The following is an 18,045-nucleotide window of genomic DNA, read 5'->3' as shown; positions in this document are numbered from 1 at the left end:
AAAAGACCTAGGTCTTCCTGTGGAAAAATCACAGATCAGTGTTTCACCCAATTCATCCAGCTCACATCTTGTAGCTGGAGACCTGTGTTAATCCAATAATACCAGATGAGATCAGGATTGGTGTGTCGTGCGTGAGCCATGGCAATTAAATTGATGGCAGTAGTCATATGTAAGGCCTCAATTTCACACTTGGACAGGGCGTTGGCCACTGCATTTGCCTTCCCTCGAATGTGTTGAATATCCAAGGAAAATTGTAAGATGAAGCCCAAGTGCTGAATTTTTTGAGGCAAATGGAGATGCCTACTCATACTCACTTTGTGCATAAGAGGCTGGTGGTCTGTTTAAATGATAAAAGGGTGACTAGGTGTCTGTCACAGACATCTCTGCGGAGACGCTTGCTCAGGCATTCATGGATCATTGATTTCCATCTTTTGGTGTTCTGGGCACTATTGTGCCACCTATGATGCAAATTGGTACACAACCACAACAAAGCTTCATCCCAATGACCTAGAGCCCCGGGGCTGTGCTCCAACTCAGTGACCCAGCGACCCAGGGCCGTGCTTCATCCCAATGACCTAGAGCCCTGGGGCCGTGCTTTGTTCCGGTGACCCAGAGCCTGGGTTTTAATGGGTTTCGTGCCAACCTCTCCCCAGTGAATGGAGGAGCAGTTTCTGCCACCTTCATTAAAATTTTAACACCAAATTCATCTCCTCTATCATTACAAAAGGACCATTCCCTCTGTAACTTCACTGGGGTGCTCATCCATCTCCACCAACCATTCACTTCGCATGGCACCATGCAAGAAGAGGAGGTGCAACCTCCTTTATCACTACTTAACTGGTCGCCATCTAGGAACCCAACAATGTTTCCAGGTGAAGAAGCAATTCTGCTGCACTTCTGAAAGCCTTGTGTTGTATGTCTGCTCAACAAAAAGCTTGTTTGTTTTGCAGATTTTAAGGGAGAATTTGTTATCCTGACACTGCTTCACGAGGCTCTCTTTTTCCTTTCTGTACTCTCTTCCAATATTGTTTAAAATCTGGTCTGCTATGGTGTTTTTGTCTTCAATAGAATTAGAGCAGAATTTGTCTGCACCATTGTGTGTGTGTATAAGAAATACAGAAAGGGGATGAGTATAGTGCCTTGCAGGGCACTAGTATTGTAGATTATCGTAGAGGAGATGTTGTTGCCACCCTTTATTGATTGTGGTGTATAGGTCAGGAAGTCGAGGATCCATTTCCAAAGGTAAGTGGAGAGACTTGGATCCAGGAATTTAGAGATGAGTTTGATTATCTCTATGGTGTTAAAGATGTAACTCTGAACAGTCTAACGCATATATTTTTGCTATTCAGATCTTCCAGAGCTGAGTGTAGGTGATGACATTGTGCTAGGCATTGTGTTTCAGTAGACCTGAAATGTAAGGGCAGGAAATCATCCGAAGCAAGTTGCTAGCCTTGCTTATAGATATGAGAAGCAGAAAACATGGCCTTGAGAGTGTATTACCCACAATTACATGGTGGTAACTAACACTGCAGTAGCAAAACTGAGCAATCAATAGAATCGGAGTAAAAAGAGTCTAAGAAGATGAAAATTAACAACCTTAGAACAACTTTGTTATGTAATTACAATGCTAGAAAAGGATACTGCAATGCTATTAAAGGAAACATTTACACAACATTCTTAACTACAGGCTCATCTGTTGTCTGCTACTGATAGCAGTATGTTTATGGTATTAGAACACTGCTATCTGGGAGGCTGGAGCTGGTGTTCCGTATACAGCCTCACAAAGCACTTCATGATGGTCATTGTCAGAGCCACTGCTGTTTGGTACTGGGATAATAGTGATCTTCTTAAAGCAGGTGGAACTTCAGATCATAGTAGGGAGAGATTAAAGATGTCCTGAGTACTCCCACCAGTTGGACTCAATCCAGGCAAGTTGCTTTCCACTGGTTACTCTCAGTAAGGCCGATATGACATCTGCAAGAGTCACCATAGGTCCAAGTGTGCCCAAGGCTGTCAACGTAATTTTGCTGGCCTTTGTTCAAAGTGAACATAGGATGTATTGAGCTCATCAGAGAGGATAATAGTTTAAAAAAAAACAAAAATGCTGGAGGAATTCAGTAGGTCTTCCAGTGTCCATAGGAGGTAAAGATGCATTACCAACGTTTCAGGTCTGAGTCCTCCTTAAAAAAACGAGCTGAGGCATGAATAAAAGAACTGGCAGGAGGAGGAGTACTGACCAACAGACAAAAGGTGATATTTGGATCTGGAGAAGAGGCCAGAAATGGCAGACAGAGCCGAGGTGCTCAATGAATCAATCACCCAGTCTACGTCCAATCTTTCCTTTGTAGAGGAGTCTACAACAGGAACATCGGATGAAGTAGATAACCCCTGTAGATTCACAAGTGAAGTGTTGCTTTATTTGGAAAGACTGTTTTGGGCTCATAAAAGTGGTGAGGGAGGAGGTGTGGGCACGTGGAGCACCATCAACATACATATACACATCCCCTGTAAGGATTCCATTCCTTTCTCTCAATTTCTCTGTCTCTATCTCATTTGCTCCTAGAACAAAGTCATGCTAGATCATCAGACATGTCCTCCTTTTTCAAACAACGTGGCTTTCTCTCTACTACCATCAAGTCAGCCTTCATCCATATATTCTCCATTACCCGCACATCTGCTCTGGCCCCCCTCTACCCCGCAAGTGCAACAAGGACAGGATTCTATTATCCTCACCTACCACCCTATCAGACTCCTAATCTAACATATCATCCTCCTCTAGTTCAGCTACTGACTATGTGATCCCACCACCAGGTCACAAATTCCCTGCTCTTCCCCTCTCATCCTTCTGCAGGAACTGCTCAACCGTAGCTCCCTTGTCCACTTTTTCCTCCCCATCAATTGCCCCTTGTGATCACAGAAGGTACTCCACTTGCACCCACACCTCCTTCCTCGCTACCATTCAAGGCCCCAAAGGGTCTTTCGAAATGAATCTGCAGGGGTCATCTTCTGCATTAGGTGCTCAGTGACTCTGAGGGGACTCTCTTTTGCGTCTCTTTCTGTAAAGGTTGCCGGATAACACTAATGGTGACTCTCAGTCTTGTAACAGGCAGAAGGCAATTTTGTGTAATATTACATGTTCTGTACTACTCCATGACAATAAATGAATATTATATCTTGAATCTATAACTGATAGAAGGTAAGATTAGGTTGAATAACTTTTTCAACTGAGATAAACCAATCCTTCCTTCCCTACTGTAGGTTGTCCTTGACCCTTTTGAAATGGTGGTTATTTTTCAAGTGACTGGTAGCATCAGGTGGCACCTGCTAATTCATGAAATTCACAATTCAAGGCACCAAATCAAGGGCATATTTGATTACACCTGTTTCCATGAACACTAAAAAAGACATTGAATTTGCAATTAACCTGTGCAATGACTGGAATGTGTCCAACATTGAATTTTAATGTGGCTTTCTCATTATAATGACTTCTGTCTGCAGCTGGTATTAACCTTGTCGCTTTTTGCCCAAAAGTCATTACATTCTATCATCAATCAAGTATGCCTGTACTTTTTAAAGTGTGCTTGTAGCTTCAGGGAATGTTTTTCTTCTGTGAAATGGTGAATATTACCACTTTTTTGGAGAGCATGCTCTTCAAAACTGCATCATACAGTGATGATCTTGGTGGAGGAAGTGGAAAGGCAATAGCAATGGCTACACCCACTGAAGGACACTGCTAGAAGTTCAACTTCCAAAGTCTTGTACTCAATATCACTGGTTGTTCAATGGCTTTGCCTGGATTATGAAGGTTAGCAAATGCTTCTTCAAATATATTTTTCCATTAGCATCTCTTTTGTCAGCTATTATTCAATTAATAATAAGCATGTAGTAGGACAGCAATAATCCTAATTAATTGGTCTATAAAAAATCCAATCTTAGTGCAGACTGGGGTCAAGCAAGGCTGTCTCATTGCTCAACACTTTTTCTGTTCCTCAACTTCTAAATAATATCTTGCTGAATAAATCCTGTAATAAAACGGGCAGTTTACCAATGATGTTAATGTCAGTGTCAAAGCTGCAGCATGAACTTTCACAGAATGACATTGTCAAGCTTCATAAAATTTCTTCCACAACCACTTACAGCAAAGCCTGCAGATCGACAGAATTGTAGTGAAAGAAAACCCCCAAAGGGATTACCAAGTGACATAAATATAGTGTTTATGTTATTGCACAGTAGACCAGAGCATGTGGGTTTTAATCTTGTAATGAAAGACTTCAAATTTAAAAGCTATTTATAAAAAGAATACAAGAAAATTACAGTAAAGTGCTTCTGAAATCTTTGAACTTTTCCAACATAATGCTTGTATTTTCCTCAACTGTAATCACAAATTTAGAAAGTGAGCAGGTGCAAAAAAAACTGCAGCCTAAATCAGTTTGTTATGGAAAATCTTAGGTTCATATGGGTAAAGGGAGAACTCTAGTGGTGAAACTTGGAAAATCTGATATGCATTAAATTTTAAAATCGGATGGAAATAATTCAAGCAGGTTATCATAATAGTCACATATTCTGATGGGTTTAGGTGAACCTCAAGTATGTTTAAACCTTTTATTTTTCTTTAAATGTAATTTTTTTTGTTTTATTCATGTGATAAAATCTTTAAATAAAGTTTTTTTTTTAAAAAAGCTATGTTTAAACCCATCAAAGCTCTGGTCAAATTCTAGTGATGGAAGAAATAACACACAAAAAATAAGCACAAGATACAGGAATGAAGTGTGGGAACACAGCAGTCTCCAAAAGCATATATAGAGACTGGCAAAATGTAAATGAGATATGTTTTGAGATATTGATGATCATTTCTGCTGAACCATAGCCTTGTTTACATCACTTATAATTGATAAACGCGTGTGAATAGATCAATTTTATTTAAGGCAGTTAAATAAGGATGTTGCTAAATATGCCAGCCTTGCCTTAGTGCAGACTGAACCAATGACATTGCATTTGCCCTTATTCTGATTAGAATATTGCATATTATTATTACCAGGTGGATATGTCAGGGCCCTGCAGAAATGGCAAGAGACATCAAAATATAATGCTCACTTATTACCTTGGAGCTGGTGAAGGAGACTTCAACTTGAAACATTGACTCTGCTTCTCTTTCCACAGATACTGCCTGATCTGCTGAGTATTTCCAGAATTAATTAATTTTATTGCAGTCTTCCAGCATCTCCAGTTTGGACCAGCAACTATCTGAAATTGTGATAAATTGTGATCATATTGCTTCTGAGGCAGCACTCAGCATTACCTCCGATCAGACATCTTAATAATAATGATAATGAGTTTATTGTCATGTACACAAGTAAAATGTACATATTCATCAAATTCTAATTTGTTGCAGCCAAACTTATCCCGAGGATATACCATCTACAATGCTGTCTGTTACATTAACCCAGTATGAAAAGAGATAATAAATGTAAAGGATAGATAGATAGATAAATATTCACAGTTACAGTTAGGGCAAGAAAGAAGTGGCATTTCTATAGTGCAGACAGGTCTTTTAGATGGTACAGGAGTAGTTTATGGTTAGGATAGTGAGGTGAGGTTCATGTGTCTGATAACTGTTGGTAAAAATTCTTCTTGAACCTAAAAAGGTACTGGACTTCAGGCTTCTGTACCTTCTTTCTGAAGGTAGGAATGAGAAGATGTTGTGACCATGGATGTCACATCGATGACTTCAGTAGATGGGAGGTCAGAGCTCATGATGAACTTGGTAAGGTTTGCTACTTTGCAGCCTGGTGATTCCTGGCCTCTTGAATTACCAAACCAGGCTATGATGCAATCATTCAATGTACTTTCCACTGTAAAACTGCAGATATTTGATAGAGTATTTGACTACATGCCAAATATCCTCAGAAAGTGGAAGTATTAGTGTGCCTTCTTCACAGATGACTTTTGTGGTGGCTTCAGGAGAGTTTCTTCGATACGTGGACATTGAAAACAAGTGTATTGTCCTTCAACCTTCCTTTCCTAAAATCTGTAATGAACTCCTTGATCTGGTCGATGTTGGGAACCAGACTGTTGTCCTGCCATCACTCAACCAAATTTTAATTTAAAAAAAAAATTTTTGGTTTTCAAACATATATGAAATATACATCTTTTATATAAATAAAATAAAATATCTGAATATTAATATAATAACAAATGCTATTTAAATATATTAACTTAACCAAACTGAAGTCAAATAATACAAAATTTTCAACAATAAACATTCTAGACCCCTCCCTTCACTACCCCCTTCCCTTTAACACAAAAAAAGATGAATATTGTGTCTTTCTGTCCACTATCAGAGCTTAAAATCTACATTCTATTAAAATGGATATAAAATCGAGGGAAGACCATGAATTTACAACAGCATTATTGTACTTGTGCACCAACATAATTCAAGTATGGTTGCCAGATCTTGAGGAATGTATCATATTTGTTTCTTATATGTGATCTTTTCCATAGGTATACAACTGTTCATTTCTGATATCCATCATGCCAGAGCAATTTGTATATCTGACTTCCATGTAACTGCTACACGTTTCTTGGCTACCGCCAATGCAATCTTAAAAAAAGATTTTTGAAACTCTGTGAGGCTATTGCTAATATCTATAAAATGTCCCAGTAAATATCGTTCCGGGTCACCTAGAAAATTAACTCTTCTGATATTTCTTGCCAGAAAGGAATAACTTTCGTACATGACCATACAGAATGGAGAAATGTTCCTTCCTCTATTTCTCCTTGAAAGCATCTATCTGATATTTTTGGTTTTGATTTGTGTAGTCTTTGTGGGGTCAAATATAATTGATGCAAAAAGTAAAATTGCACCAAACCATACCGTGCATTAATAATCGAGGTTACCTCATCTTTGCACCATTCAGACCAAGATTGTTCTGGTATATTTCTTGCCAGATCTACTTCCCATCTTTCTCTTGATCAATGTAATCCAGGCTTTTTCCCTTCAATTTGTAGGGCATAATATATTCGGGTAATAAATTTGTGTACATTACCCATCCATAATGTGTGTTCCAATTCACTTACTCCCAGAGGAGTCATGTAATTTCTCCAAATTTCTCTTAGAAAAGCTCTTAATTGCAAATAACAAAGGAAAGTACCATTTGGAATTCCAGAGGTTTGCTTCATTTGTTCAAATGATATAAAGACACTGTCTTCGTAGCAGTCCACGATATGGCCAATCCCCTTTTGTAGCCATATATTTAGAATCCTATTTCCCATTATCATCGGTAGCATCGGGTTATTACATAATGGCGATCTTAACAAAATTCCAGCTTTCCTTCCTATTTTATTAATATCCTGCCAAATTTTTACCATATTGAATCAATATAGGGTTTGAAGTCTTTTTCCTGATTAGTTTTAAATTCCATTTGTCAATAATCTCTTTAATCACTGTTTCATCCATTCCTTGTAATCCCATATGCACCCATTTTGGTGGGTTTGTATTGAAGAAAGATGCCAGAAATCTTGACTGTGCAGCCAAGTAATATTTTTTTTTTAATCTGGGAGTCACAGTTCCCCTAGTTTATGCTCCCATGTCAATTTTTCTAATACTATTCTTGGTACTTTATTATTCCATAGGAATTGACTTACTAAATTATTTATTGTCTTGAAAAACTTTTTTGGTAAATATATTGGTATTGACTGGAACAAATATTGAATTTTTAGCATTATCTTCATTTTGATACAATGAACTCTCCCTATTAACATTAGGGGAAGGTCCTTCCATTTTTGTAGGTCTTGAACTACTTTTGCCAGCGGGGAGAGTAGTTCAACTTGTACAAATTATTCAAATTGTTATCAAGCATAATTCCCAGGTATTTGATCCCTTTATTTTTCCATTTGAGTATTCTGTTTCCTTTATATCATTCATAATCCTGATTTGTTAAAAGTAGAATTTCACTTTTATCCTTATTTATTGTATACCATGATACTCTTCCATACTTTGTTAAAATTTCCTGCAAATTTTACAGTGATCTCCCAGGTTCAGATATATACATTAATATATCATTGGCAAATAAACTTACTTTGTGTTGATCTTGACTGACCTCGAAAGCCTTTAATTTCAGGATCACTTCTGATTATTTCTACTAGTGGTTCTATCGCCATAACAAATAGAGCCGGGGAGAGAGAGCAACCTTGTCTACTTGATCAGCTTAATGGGAATGTTCCTGATATTTGGCTGTTAGTTATTATTTTTGCTTGTGGTTTTTGATATAATGCCTTAATCTAGTTAATAAATCCCCACCTTATACCCAATTTTTCCAATGTTTTAAACAGAAACAGCCACTCAAGTCTATTGAATGCTTTTTCTGCGTCTAATGATACTACATCTAATGATACCACTATATTAGGATCCAGTCTTGAGTGGGCTAAATGTATTATGTTAAACAATCTCTCCAAATTATTTGATGCTTGTCTTCCTTTAATTAATCCCACTTGATCTGTATGTATTAACTTAGGTAAATACTGTCCTAACCTGTTTGCCAGTGCTTTTGCTATTATTTTATAATCTATGTTTAATAGAAATATTGGTTGAAAGGAAGAAGTTTTAAGTGGATCTCTATCCTTTTTTGGTAATACTGTCATTATTACTATCGAGAAAGAGTCTGGTAATGTCTGAGTTTCGACTGCTCGTTTTATTAAATCCATGAATAATGGCATTAACAAATCCTTAAATTCTTTGTAAAACTTGAGTGGAAATCCATCTTACTCTGGGGCTTTATTAGCTTGAAGAGCTCCAAATACTTTCTCAATTTCATCCCTAGTGAAATTTAAATCCAATTCTTGTTTATCATTATCATTCAGTTTTGGGAGTTCCACACGATCGAGAAATTCCTCTATTTCAGTCTTGTCTCCCAGAGTGTCAGATTTATATAAATTTTTATATTATTGTCTGAATGTTTCATTTAGTTCTTTTTGGTTATACATGACTGTATTGTTTTCATTCTGTATAGCATTTGTAGGTCTTGCTAATTCTGCAGCCTCCAATTGCCATGCCATTATTTTATGTGCTCTTTCTCCTAATTCGTAATATTTCTGTTTTGTGTTTAATATTGCCTCTTTGCTGTTTACGTTTGTAAAGTGTTGTATTGAATTTTCTTATCTTCTATTGTTCTACATTTGTCTTGTTCCCCCGTTCTTTGATATTCTTCTTCTAATTCTAGTTCTTTCTCCACACAACCAAATTATTGATTTCCATCTTGTATTCTGACTCATAATTGCCCTTCATTCAGCCATCAATAGTGGTGTCAGAAAAATTACAGATTGCATTGGAACCAAACTTGGCTACGCAATCATGAGTATATATGCATGTAGCCTTGAGGAGCCAGTGTTGATGGTCAGCAAAGGAATGTTGCTGATCTGCACTGATTATTGTCTGCTGGTGAGGAAGTCAAGGATTCAGGTTCAGAAGGATAAACAGGGTCTCAGATTACTCTGTACCCAGGGATACAGATGCCCCACAATCATCCCTTTGATAACTCCCTTGTCCACTCTTTCCTCCCCACCAATCATCCCCTTGGTACCTTCACCTGTGACTGCAGAAGATGCTCCACTTAAGCCCACTCCTCCTCCCTCACTACCATTCGGGGCCCCAAACAGTCCTTCCAAGTGAAGCAACATTTCACTTCTGAATCTGCAGGGATCATCTCCTGTTGTGCTCTCTACATTGAAGAGACTGGGCGCAGACTGGGAGATCGCTTTGTTGAGCACCTTGGTTCTGTCCTCTGCACTCTTTCAATCTTATTTATCTCCTTCATGTAGTTAGGTGACCAGAACTGCACACAATATTCCAAATTTGGCATCACCATTGTCTTACACAACTTCAACATAACATCAGAATTCCTGTACTCAATACTTTGATTTATAAAGTCTAAGATGTCAAAAGCTTTATTTGTATCCCTGTCCACCTGCAACGCTACCTTCAGGGAACAATGTATCTATATTCCCAGATCTCTCTGCTCCTCCGCACTCCTCAGTGCCCTACCATTTACTGTGTATGACCTACCTTGATTTGCCCTTCCAAAATGCATCACCTCACACTTGTTAAACACATTAAACTCCATCTGTCATTTTTTTGGCCTTTTCTCCCAGTTGGTCCAGATCACTCGGCAAGTTTTGAAAATCTTCCTTACTGTCCACAACACCTCCTATCATTGTGTTATCAGCAAACTTGCTGATCCAATTTCCCACATTATCATCCAGATCATTGATATATACAACTAACAACAATGGTCCCAACACAGATCTCTGCGGCACACTATTAGACACAGGCCTCTAGTCTTAGAAGCATTTTAAAGAGGTTGATGTAAGAGAAAAGCAAAAGGTAAAATAGTTAGCAGGGGAGAATGGGGTGCATGAGGGTGAGAAGAGCAACTCAGAATTGATTCTGAAATAATTTGCTCAATACTTTTCGTGTGTAGTTTGTATCGCCTTGTAGCGATACAAATTTTGCTTAGTTGGTAGATCATTAAAAGTAAAAGATGGGTATTTCAAAATTCAAGATTTTTTTATTGTCGTGTAATAAAACAAAAATGTGATATTACATAAAACTTCCTCTCGTCTACCCCATCTCAAGATGGGGCGTGAAAATATTTTGGTGGGGCATGGGGATTAAGAATGTTTTAGTGGGGCATGGGAATATTTTGTGGAATAATTAAAAAGTTAGTTTGAAAAAAATGTTGGTGTGAAAGATATGACTTGGCAATACTGTCAGTGTAAAACACAATTGTGGTAACTTCCAAGTAAAATCAATTTGTTCTTTTTATTTTCATAACATGTGTTTTTGCTCTTCAGCTGTTTCTCTGTTATTTCTCCATTGTTTCTCTTAATTGTTGTTATCCTTGGTTAACATTATAATTTATATTTTTTTTCTGACTGGTCTTATTATCATCCATTCCAAATTATCTCATTGGCCACGAGGATTCAAAATTATCTCAACAATCATGTCTCCGTCCATACCCCTTAACTTTTTCAGTTCAGTAGTGAGTGAGACCTGTATCTGTATGTATCTTTGGATACTAGAGTATTGATGGGGAGGGGGGTTCCCCAAGCGCCAGCCTGAGGGGGTTGCCAAAAATCAGGAAAAAACTAGGGACCCATGAAAGTAAAGCACGAGGGTAGCGCAGTTTTGATGCACTCTCTGAAGAAAAAATGTCAGAAACCTTGCTTTTTTTCTTTAGATCAGTGTTCTTCCTTTGATTCAATCATTACTTTTATTACATTTTTCAATTCTAAGACATGATAAAATATTGATCTGTTTCAGGGAGCTCGCTCAGTTCTATTAATCTGTTCCTACTGACATTCATAATGTATTTGTTGTTATTGTACTTCCAACTAACTATTAACTATAAATTTAGCTAACAATCTTCCTGTGCACTCTTCAGGCTCATTTATTAGAATTGTAATTTCCAGCTCCTAAATGACTATGAAGATATATTTCATACTGTAATTATTGTAAAACTTAATTTTTTTTTAATTTTCAGGTATTTTCTTATTAGCATGGACTTTTACTGTGAATGCGTTCTACTCATCAACTAATGTGATAAAATTAACTTCGATAAATTTTAATTCACAAGTTATTCAGAGTGACAAACTGTGGCTGGTAGAATTTTATGTCCATTGGTAAGTGAACTTGTGTTTTTAGTTGGCCATGCACTTTAATACTTATGATGTCATGTTGGTGATGTAGTTTTGTATACATTGCAGGTGTGAACATTGTGAACAGTTTGCTCCAGAGTGGATTAAGGTTGCAAGTGCCCTGAAGGTCATTTGAATATTATTTAAAGTATATTAAAGGATAATTTTTCTTCTGCATTACTTTGATTTATAATGGTTTACTTTGTTTTTGATTGTGAACAGGGCATTGTTAAAGTTGGTGCAATAGATGTGACTAAATATGTGTCTATAGGACATCAATATGAAATTGAAGAATTTCCCACCATAAAATTCTTTGGAGTTAACAAGAATAAGCCAGAGAAGTATTATGGTATAATCAACATATTTCTAAATTTCACTGTGAATTTTTAAAAATAAATAATTTGGTTTAAAATGCCTACAATATAATTTGATTTATTAGGTGGAAGGTCAAGTGCAGCCATTGCCAATGGAGTACTTAATTCTATTCGGTTCACTATAAGAGAGAGGCTGATGGAAAAAAGCAGGATGTGTGCATCTGAAAGACAGGTGAATAAGATAATTTTCATCGAAATTTGCAGCATAGTACAAGCCCTTTGGCCCACAGTGTTGTGCCCACCTATGTATACCTAAAAACTAAACTTTTCCTACTTCATAACCCTCTATTTTTCTTTCATCCATGTGCCTGTCTAAGGTATCTTAAAAGCCTATATTGTTCCAGCCTCCAACAACCACCCCTGATAATGCATTCCAGACACCCACACTCTCTTTATAAAATTAAAAAAACTTGTCCCAGATGTTTCCCTTAAACCTTCCTCCCTTCCTTCACTTTGTATAGATGTCCTCTGGTGTTTTCTACTCCCGCCCTGGGAAAAAGATGCTGGCTGTCTACCTTATCAACTTATCAAGATTCAATTTTTATCATCTAATAAAAAGTCAGATTACACAAAATTTTGTTTCGTCTGTTATAAGGCAGACATACTAGTCATTGGCAGAAATTGCCTGAAGCGCCCCTTACAGTCAGAGAAAGTGAAGCAAAAGAGAGTTCTCCCCAGAGTCACCGAGTGTCTGTGAATTTGCTATGCCTCTCACATCTCTGATATTTCAGATTTTTGATTTATGCATCTTCTATGGTGTGAGATAGAATTGGTATAGGAAATTATATTGCACTAATCCATAACTTGCATTTATAATTGATGTCATGCTATCCAAACACCAATCAGACCAACATCTTTCCATTATTGCAACACCTAGATCCGACTCCCATCTCTCTCTCTCTCTCTCGATCTCTGTAAACCTTGTTTTGCACTTTCGTTCTGTGGACCATACCATAGTACATCTTAGTTATAAATTTAGGTGCATTCCCCAGCCAAATTGTTCGTTCCAATTCACTAATTTCAAGTGGGGCCAAACTTTTCCCCCATCTTTCTCTTAGGAATGATCTTGGCTGGAAAAAAACAAAAGAAAGTCCCATTAGCTACTCTGTATTTATTTCAAAAGACATAAGAGATCCCTCCACATAACAGTGATCAATATATCTTACTCCTTTATCATACCATGAATTCAATATTTTGTTACTCAAATTTATAGGCAGCAACACATTTTTACATAATGGTGTTCTTAGTGATATATCTGCTTTTTGCCCCAATACACATTTAGTTCTTGCCATATTCTAAATCATATGTATTAATATCAGGTCATCCATCTTTTTTGTTATTAATTTAACATTCCACTTGTAAATAAATTCCTTTGCTGTCTCCTCTTTTATTGAATTCAATCCCATTTGGATCCAAGAGGGGGAACAATCTTCTTCAAAGATGGATGATAAATATCTTGCTTGTGCTGAAAAATAATACTTCTTAAAATCCAGAGGCCTAAGTCCTTCCAGATTACAATCCCATGTTTGCTTTTTCAATGAAATTCTCAGCATTTTGCCTTATGTAATTATTTAATAATTTAAAGAAATTTTTAGGTCGTGCAATTGGCAATGATTGAAAAATATACTGTAATCTTGGCATCATCTTAACTTTAATACAGTTTACACTTTCTACTAAAGTAATTGACAGGTCTTTCCTTTGCTGTAAATCTATTTTTTCTAAAAGTATAATTAAGTTTATACAATTTCAGTAAATTATTATGTCATTATTCCTAAACATTTGATTCTGTCTGTCTTCCATTTCAATCTATTACCTTTTTTATATCTTTCTTAATCAAAATTCTTCAATGGCATTGTCTCACTCTTGTCAATATTCATTTTATAACCTGATACTCTTCCATATTTTTCTAATATTGTTTATAATTTTATCAAGGATTCAGCTGGATCAGACATATATAATAGCACACCATCAGCAAATAAGCTAATTTTATGTACTTCCTGTCTTAATTTGAAGCCTTTAATATCTGGATCTCTTCTTATAATCTATGCCAGTGGCTCGATAGCTAGAATAAAAAGCACTGGGGACAGAGGACACTCGTGTCTATTGGATCTACTCAAGGGAAAAAACTGCTGACATCTGATTATTAGTTATAATTTTGGCTTGTGTTTATGATAAAGAGTTCTTATCCAATTTATACATTTTCTGCCTACACCAAATTTTTGCATTGTTTTAAATAGGAAAGACCATTCTAATTGATCAAATGCTTTTTCTGCATCTAGGGAGACCATTATACTTGGATTTTTCTTTGATTTTGCCATATGTATTATATTAAATAGTCTACCTAGACTATTTGAAAAATATCTTACTTTAACAAATCCCACCTGATCTGTATGTATTAATTTTGGTAGATATTGTCCCAATCTATTAGCTAGTGCCTTTGCCAATATTTTAAAATCAGCATTCAGAAGTGATATAGATCTATATGATGAAGTTTTTAATGAATTTCTACTTTTCTTTGGAAGCACTGTAATTATATCTGTTAAGAAAGATTCTGAGAGGGTCTGGGTCTCCACTGCCTGGTCCAATACATCCATGATAAGAGGCATCAATAAATCTTTAAATTGTCTATAGAACTCAGGAGGAACTCCACCCTTCCCCCAGAGATTTGTTAGCATGTAAAGTACCCAATTTCTTCTCTTGTGAAAGGGGCATATAAATCAACTCATTCTCTATCTTCTAATTTTGGAAGTCCAACATTTGTTAAAAATTCATCCATCTCATTTTAATCTCATAATTCTGATTTAGATAGTTTCATATAATATTGTCTAAAATATTAAATTATTTCTTTTTGATTAAATGTTATATAGGCCTCTGTTTTTATTGCATTTATCATTCTAGATGACTCCTGTACCTTTACCTGCCAAGATAAAACTTTGTATCTATTCTCCTAATTCATAATATTTTTGCTTGGTTTTTAATATAGTTTTTTTCCGTTCTATACATTTGTAATGTGTTATATAGGTAGTCCCCGACTTAAGACGATAATGGGGACGGAAGGATTGGTTGTAACTTGGGTGTGGTCATGAATCGGAGAACGGGGACCTCGGGCTGCCACAGAGAATGGGGAGCAAGGACTTTGGTCTGCTGCCAGGAGAGGGGACTACTGTATACAGTAGTTTTAATTTTAAAAAATTAAATTTTTGGTCATAATGTGCGGGAAGAAATGACTCGCATAGGTTGGAAGTCGAGGACTACCTGTATTTCAATTTTTTATTCTCTAATCTATATTTCTCACATAACCCTGATCTCTGATATTGTTTTCCTAGTTTTGTTTTATCTTTCTCTAAACTATCCAACTCTGTAGCATATTTTCTTAAGATTTTTTCATAGGAAATAATTTGTCCTCTTAGATAAGCTTTAAGTGTATCCCATATTAAAAAGCTATTATCAGTAGAAGAAAGATTAGTTTCACAAAATAATTCTGTCTCTTAATAAACTCACAAAAGTCCTTCCTTTTCAACAGTGTGCCATTGAGATGCTCTCTGTACATGCTTTCTTGTTTTCCATTATTGCAATACTTAAAGTCTTGCCAGATATTCCATTTTTACCACTCTATTTTTTAACTGGGCAGACATTAAAAACAAATCAATCCTTGTATGTGAGATATGTACCCTTGAGTAGAATGAATAGTCTCTTTCTGCAGATTAAGCTACCTCCATATATCAACCAAATTTAAATCCTTCATAAATGTAGCTTTTGCCTTTGTTACTGTTCTGGTTGATTTATCTGGATAGAAATTGAACTCTCTTCTGACCAGTATATTTTGTCTTCCCTCTGCAGTTTAAAAAAAATATCCTTCATAAAGGCTTCATCATCATAATTTGGTGCATATATATTAATAAAAGGCCATGATTCTGCATAAATTTTACAATGTGCCATTACAAATCTTCAGGCTTGGTCAGTCAAAGTCTCTTCTATTATTGTTGGTATATTTTTATTAATTAAAATCCCTACTCCTCTTGTTTTTGAGCCAAATGAAGATATTACTTGTCCCACCAATCCTCTTTTTAACTTAGCACATTCCAATTTTGTAAGATGTGTTTCTTGTAGAAAGACTATATCTGCCTTTAATTTTTTTTTAGGTGTGCCAAGACCCGCTTCATTTTCACTCTCCCATTTATTCCATTAACATTAAGATGAATAAATTTTAATGTTCTATCTATATCAATTTTTAAACAAATATTGTTTAACAATGAAACCTTTTAGATTGTTTAAATAATAGTTATCTTTCCCCTTTAAAAAAACAATTACCACGTCCCTTCCCTGATGGTGACGCAAACAGGAAACCCTGAAAGCCTGCGAGAAAAGCCCACAGAATCTTATGAGGAAGAAGAACCCCTCCCTTTAGCGCCATCTTTTATAGATATTCCTCTCTGGGCGCCATTCTCCCCCTTAGACCAAAATCTCCACCTGCTACTACTTTTCCCAAGTTTTTTCTCTTTACTGAGCTCTCCATAAACATTTCAATAACATTTACTTTTCAACAATAAATACAAGATGGTTTTAAAATTACAACTTTACTTAGTCCCATTGTAAATATGCTTCACCATTTTCTTCTTTGGTAACCTTAGTCTTTTCATAAACTTCACAGGAAATCTTCCACCTCGTTCTTATTCTTGAAAAATCGCTGATTACCTTCTGCTGCTTCGACCCTCAAGGTCACAGAGTATATCATTAAATATTTCAAGTTTTTGGAATGCAATTGTCTTTTTACATCATCAAACTCCTTTCTTTGCTTAATTAAAGTGGTACTAAAATCTTGAGTCTTGGGTGGACCATTATCTTGCTTAGAGTATTTGTATGCCGCTCCCAGAATTGTCTCCCATTGCTGATAATTCAAAAGTCTTACCAGGACCGGTTTTGGTCACTGATTGCTGGCTCTTCTGGATTCAAGTGTCCTGGGCACCCTTTCAAAATGTAATTTTTCTCTGAATTTGTCTTCTCTCAGCACTAGTGGGATCCATGTTTCAAAGAAGTTCACTGGATCTCTTCCCTCGATTCCTTCTTTCAATCTGATAATTCGAACATTGTTTTGTCCGTTAAAATTCTCCATGTGATCGATCTTATCCAGCAGACCTTGTCTATCTGACTCCCACCAATTCTTTGCATCTTTTTCCAAAACATTTAGCTTATCTTGCATTTTTACCATCTACTTCTGCTTGGTTCATTCTTAGCATGAATTCTTCAATGATTTCTTTGATTTAATTCATCCTTTCAGTCATTTCTTTCATTACAGTTGCAACGCCTGCAAATTGATTGCTCCAGTTTTCCATTTTCTCCAGGATAATATTTAATTCTTGTCCCAACTCTCCAACTTTGCCGGGGTCCACCAGCTGCCTTTCTGGCTGAGTAGAAACTTCCTCAATTTTTGTTCTTGGCTGACTTGGTTTCTTAGTAGTTATCTATTTTTTTAGTTTAAAAAATTCTTAATTTTCATATTGTAACCATCTTTTTTATACTCTTCATGGAGATCTTGATCAAAACACATCTGTCTAAGACCTTTGCATGGCCACATCCCCCCCCCCCCCCCCCACACACACACTTTTATGATCTGTTAATTGAAAGGAAACAGTTGAGTAGGATATGCTGCACTAATACTTGGAATGGGCAAGTTATTTCACAAAGAAGGTTGGAAAGCTAATTTTGTGACTGCAAAATACAAGAGATGTAAGAGGTGTGATGATTGAAAATAATAAGATTCTTGGGGGTTTTGAAAGGTTGAATGTGGAGAGGGTGTTTTCTCTTCTGTGGGAATCTAAAACAAGAGGCCACTATTTAAAAAAAAAAATGAGGTTAATCTATTTAATACAGATATGAAGTGAACTTCTTTTCCCTGAGTTTTTGTAATTCTCTTCCTCAAAGGTCAGTAGAAGTAGACCCTCTGAATATGTTTAAAGCAGAGGTGGATAGATTCATGATC

General features: G+C 36.3%; 1 protein-coding gene across 3 annotated transcripts in view; it reads left to right on the top strand.

Moving 5' to 3' along the window:
- Positions 1–18,045, top strand: part of LOC138737619 (protein disulfide-isomerase A6-like) — a 59,815-nt gene that overhangs the window by 7,171 nt on the left and 34,599 nt on the right. For all 3 annotated transcript variants that reach the window (XM_069888260.1, XM_069888259.1, XM_069888258.1), the window contains exons 2-5: positions 11,538–11,676; positions 11,761–11,818; positions 11,914–12,040; positions 12,131–12,237. In XM_069888260.1, the coding sequence (XP_069744361.1) occupies positions 11,538–11,676; positions 11,761–11,818; positions 11,914–12,040; positions 12,131–12,237 (431 nt within the window). The remainder of the gene's footprint in view (positions 1–11,537; positions 11,677–11,760; positions 11,819–11,913; positions 12,041–12,130; positions 12,238–18,045) is intronic.

The sequence above is a fragment of the Narcine bancroftii genome, chromosome 6 (assembly GCF_036971445.1).
Source record: "Narcine bancroftii isolate sNarBan1 chromosome 6, sNarBan1.hap1, whole genome shotgun sequence".
Lineage (NCBI taxonomy): Eukaryota > Metazoa > Chordata > Chondrichthyes > Torpediniformes > Narcinidae > Narcine > Narcine bancroftii.
The sequence above is the reverse complement of the archived record's forward strand: the minus strand, read 5'-3'. Positions and strand labels throughout refer to the sequence as shown.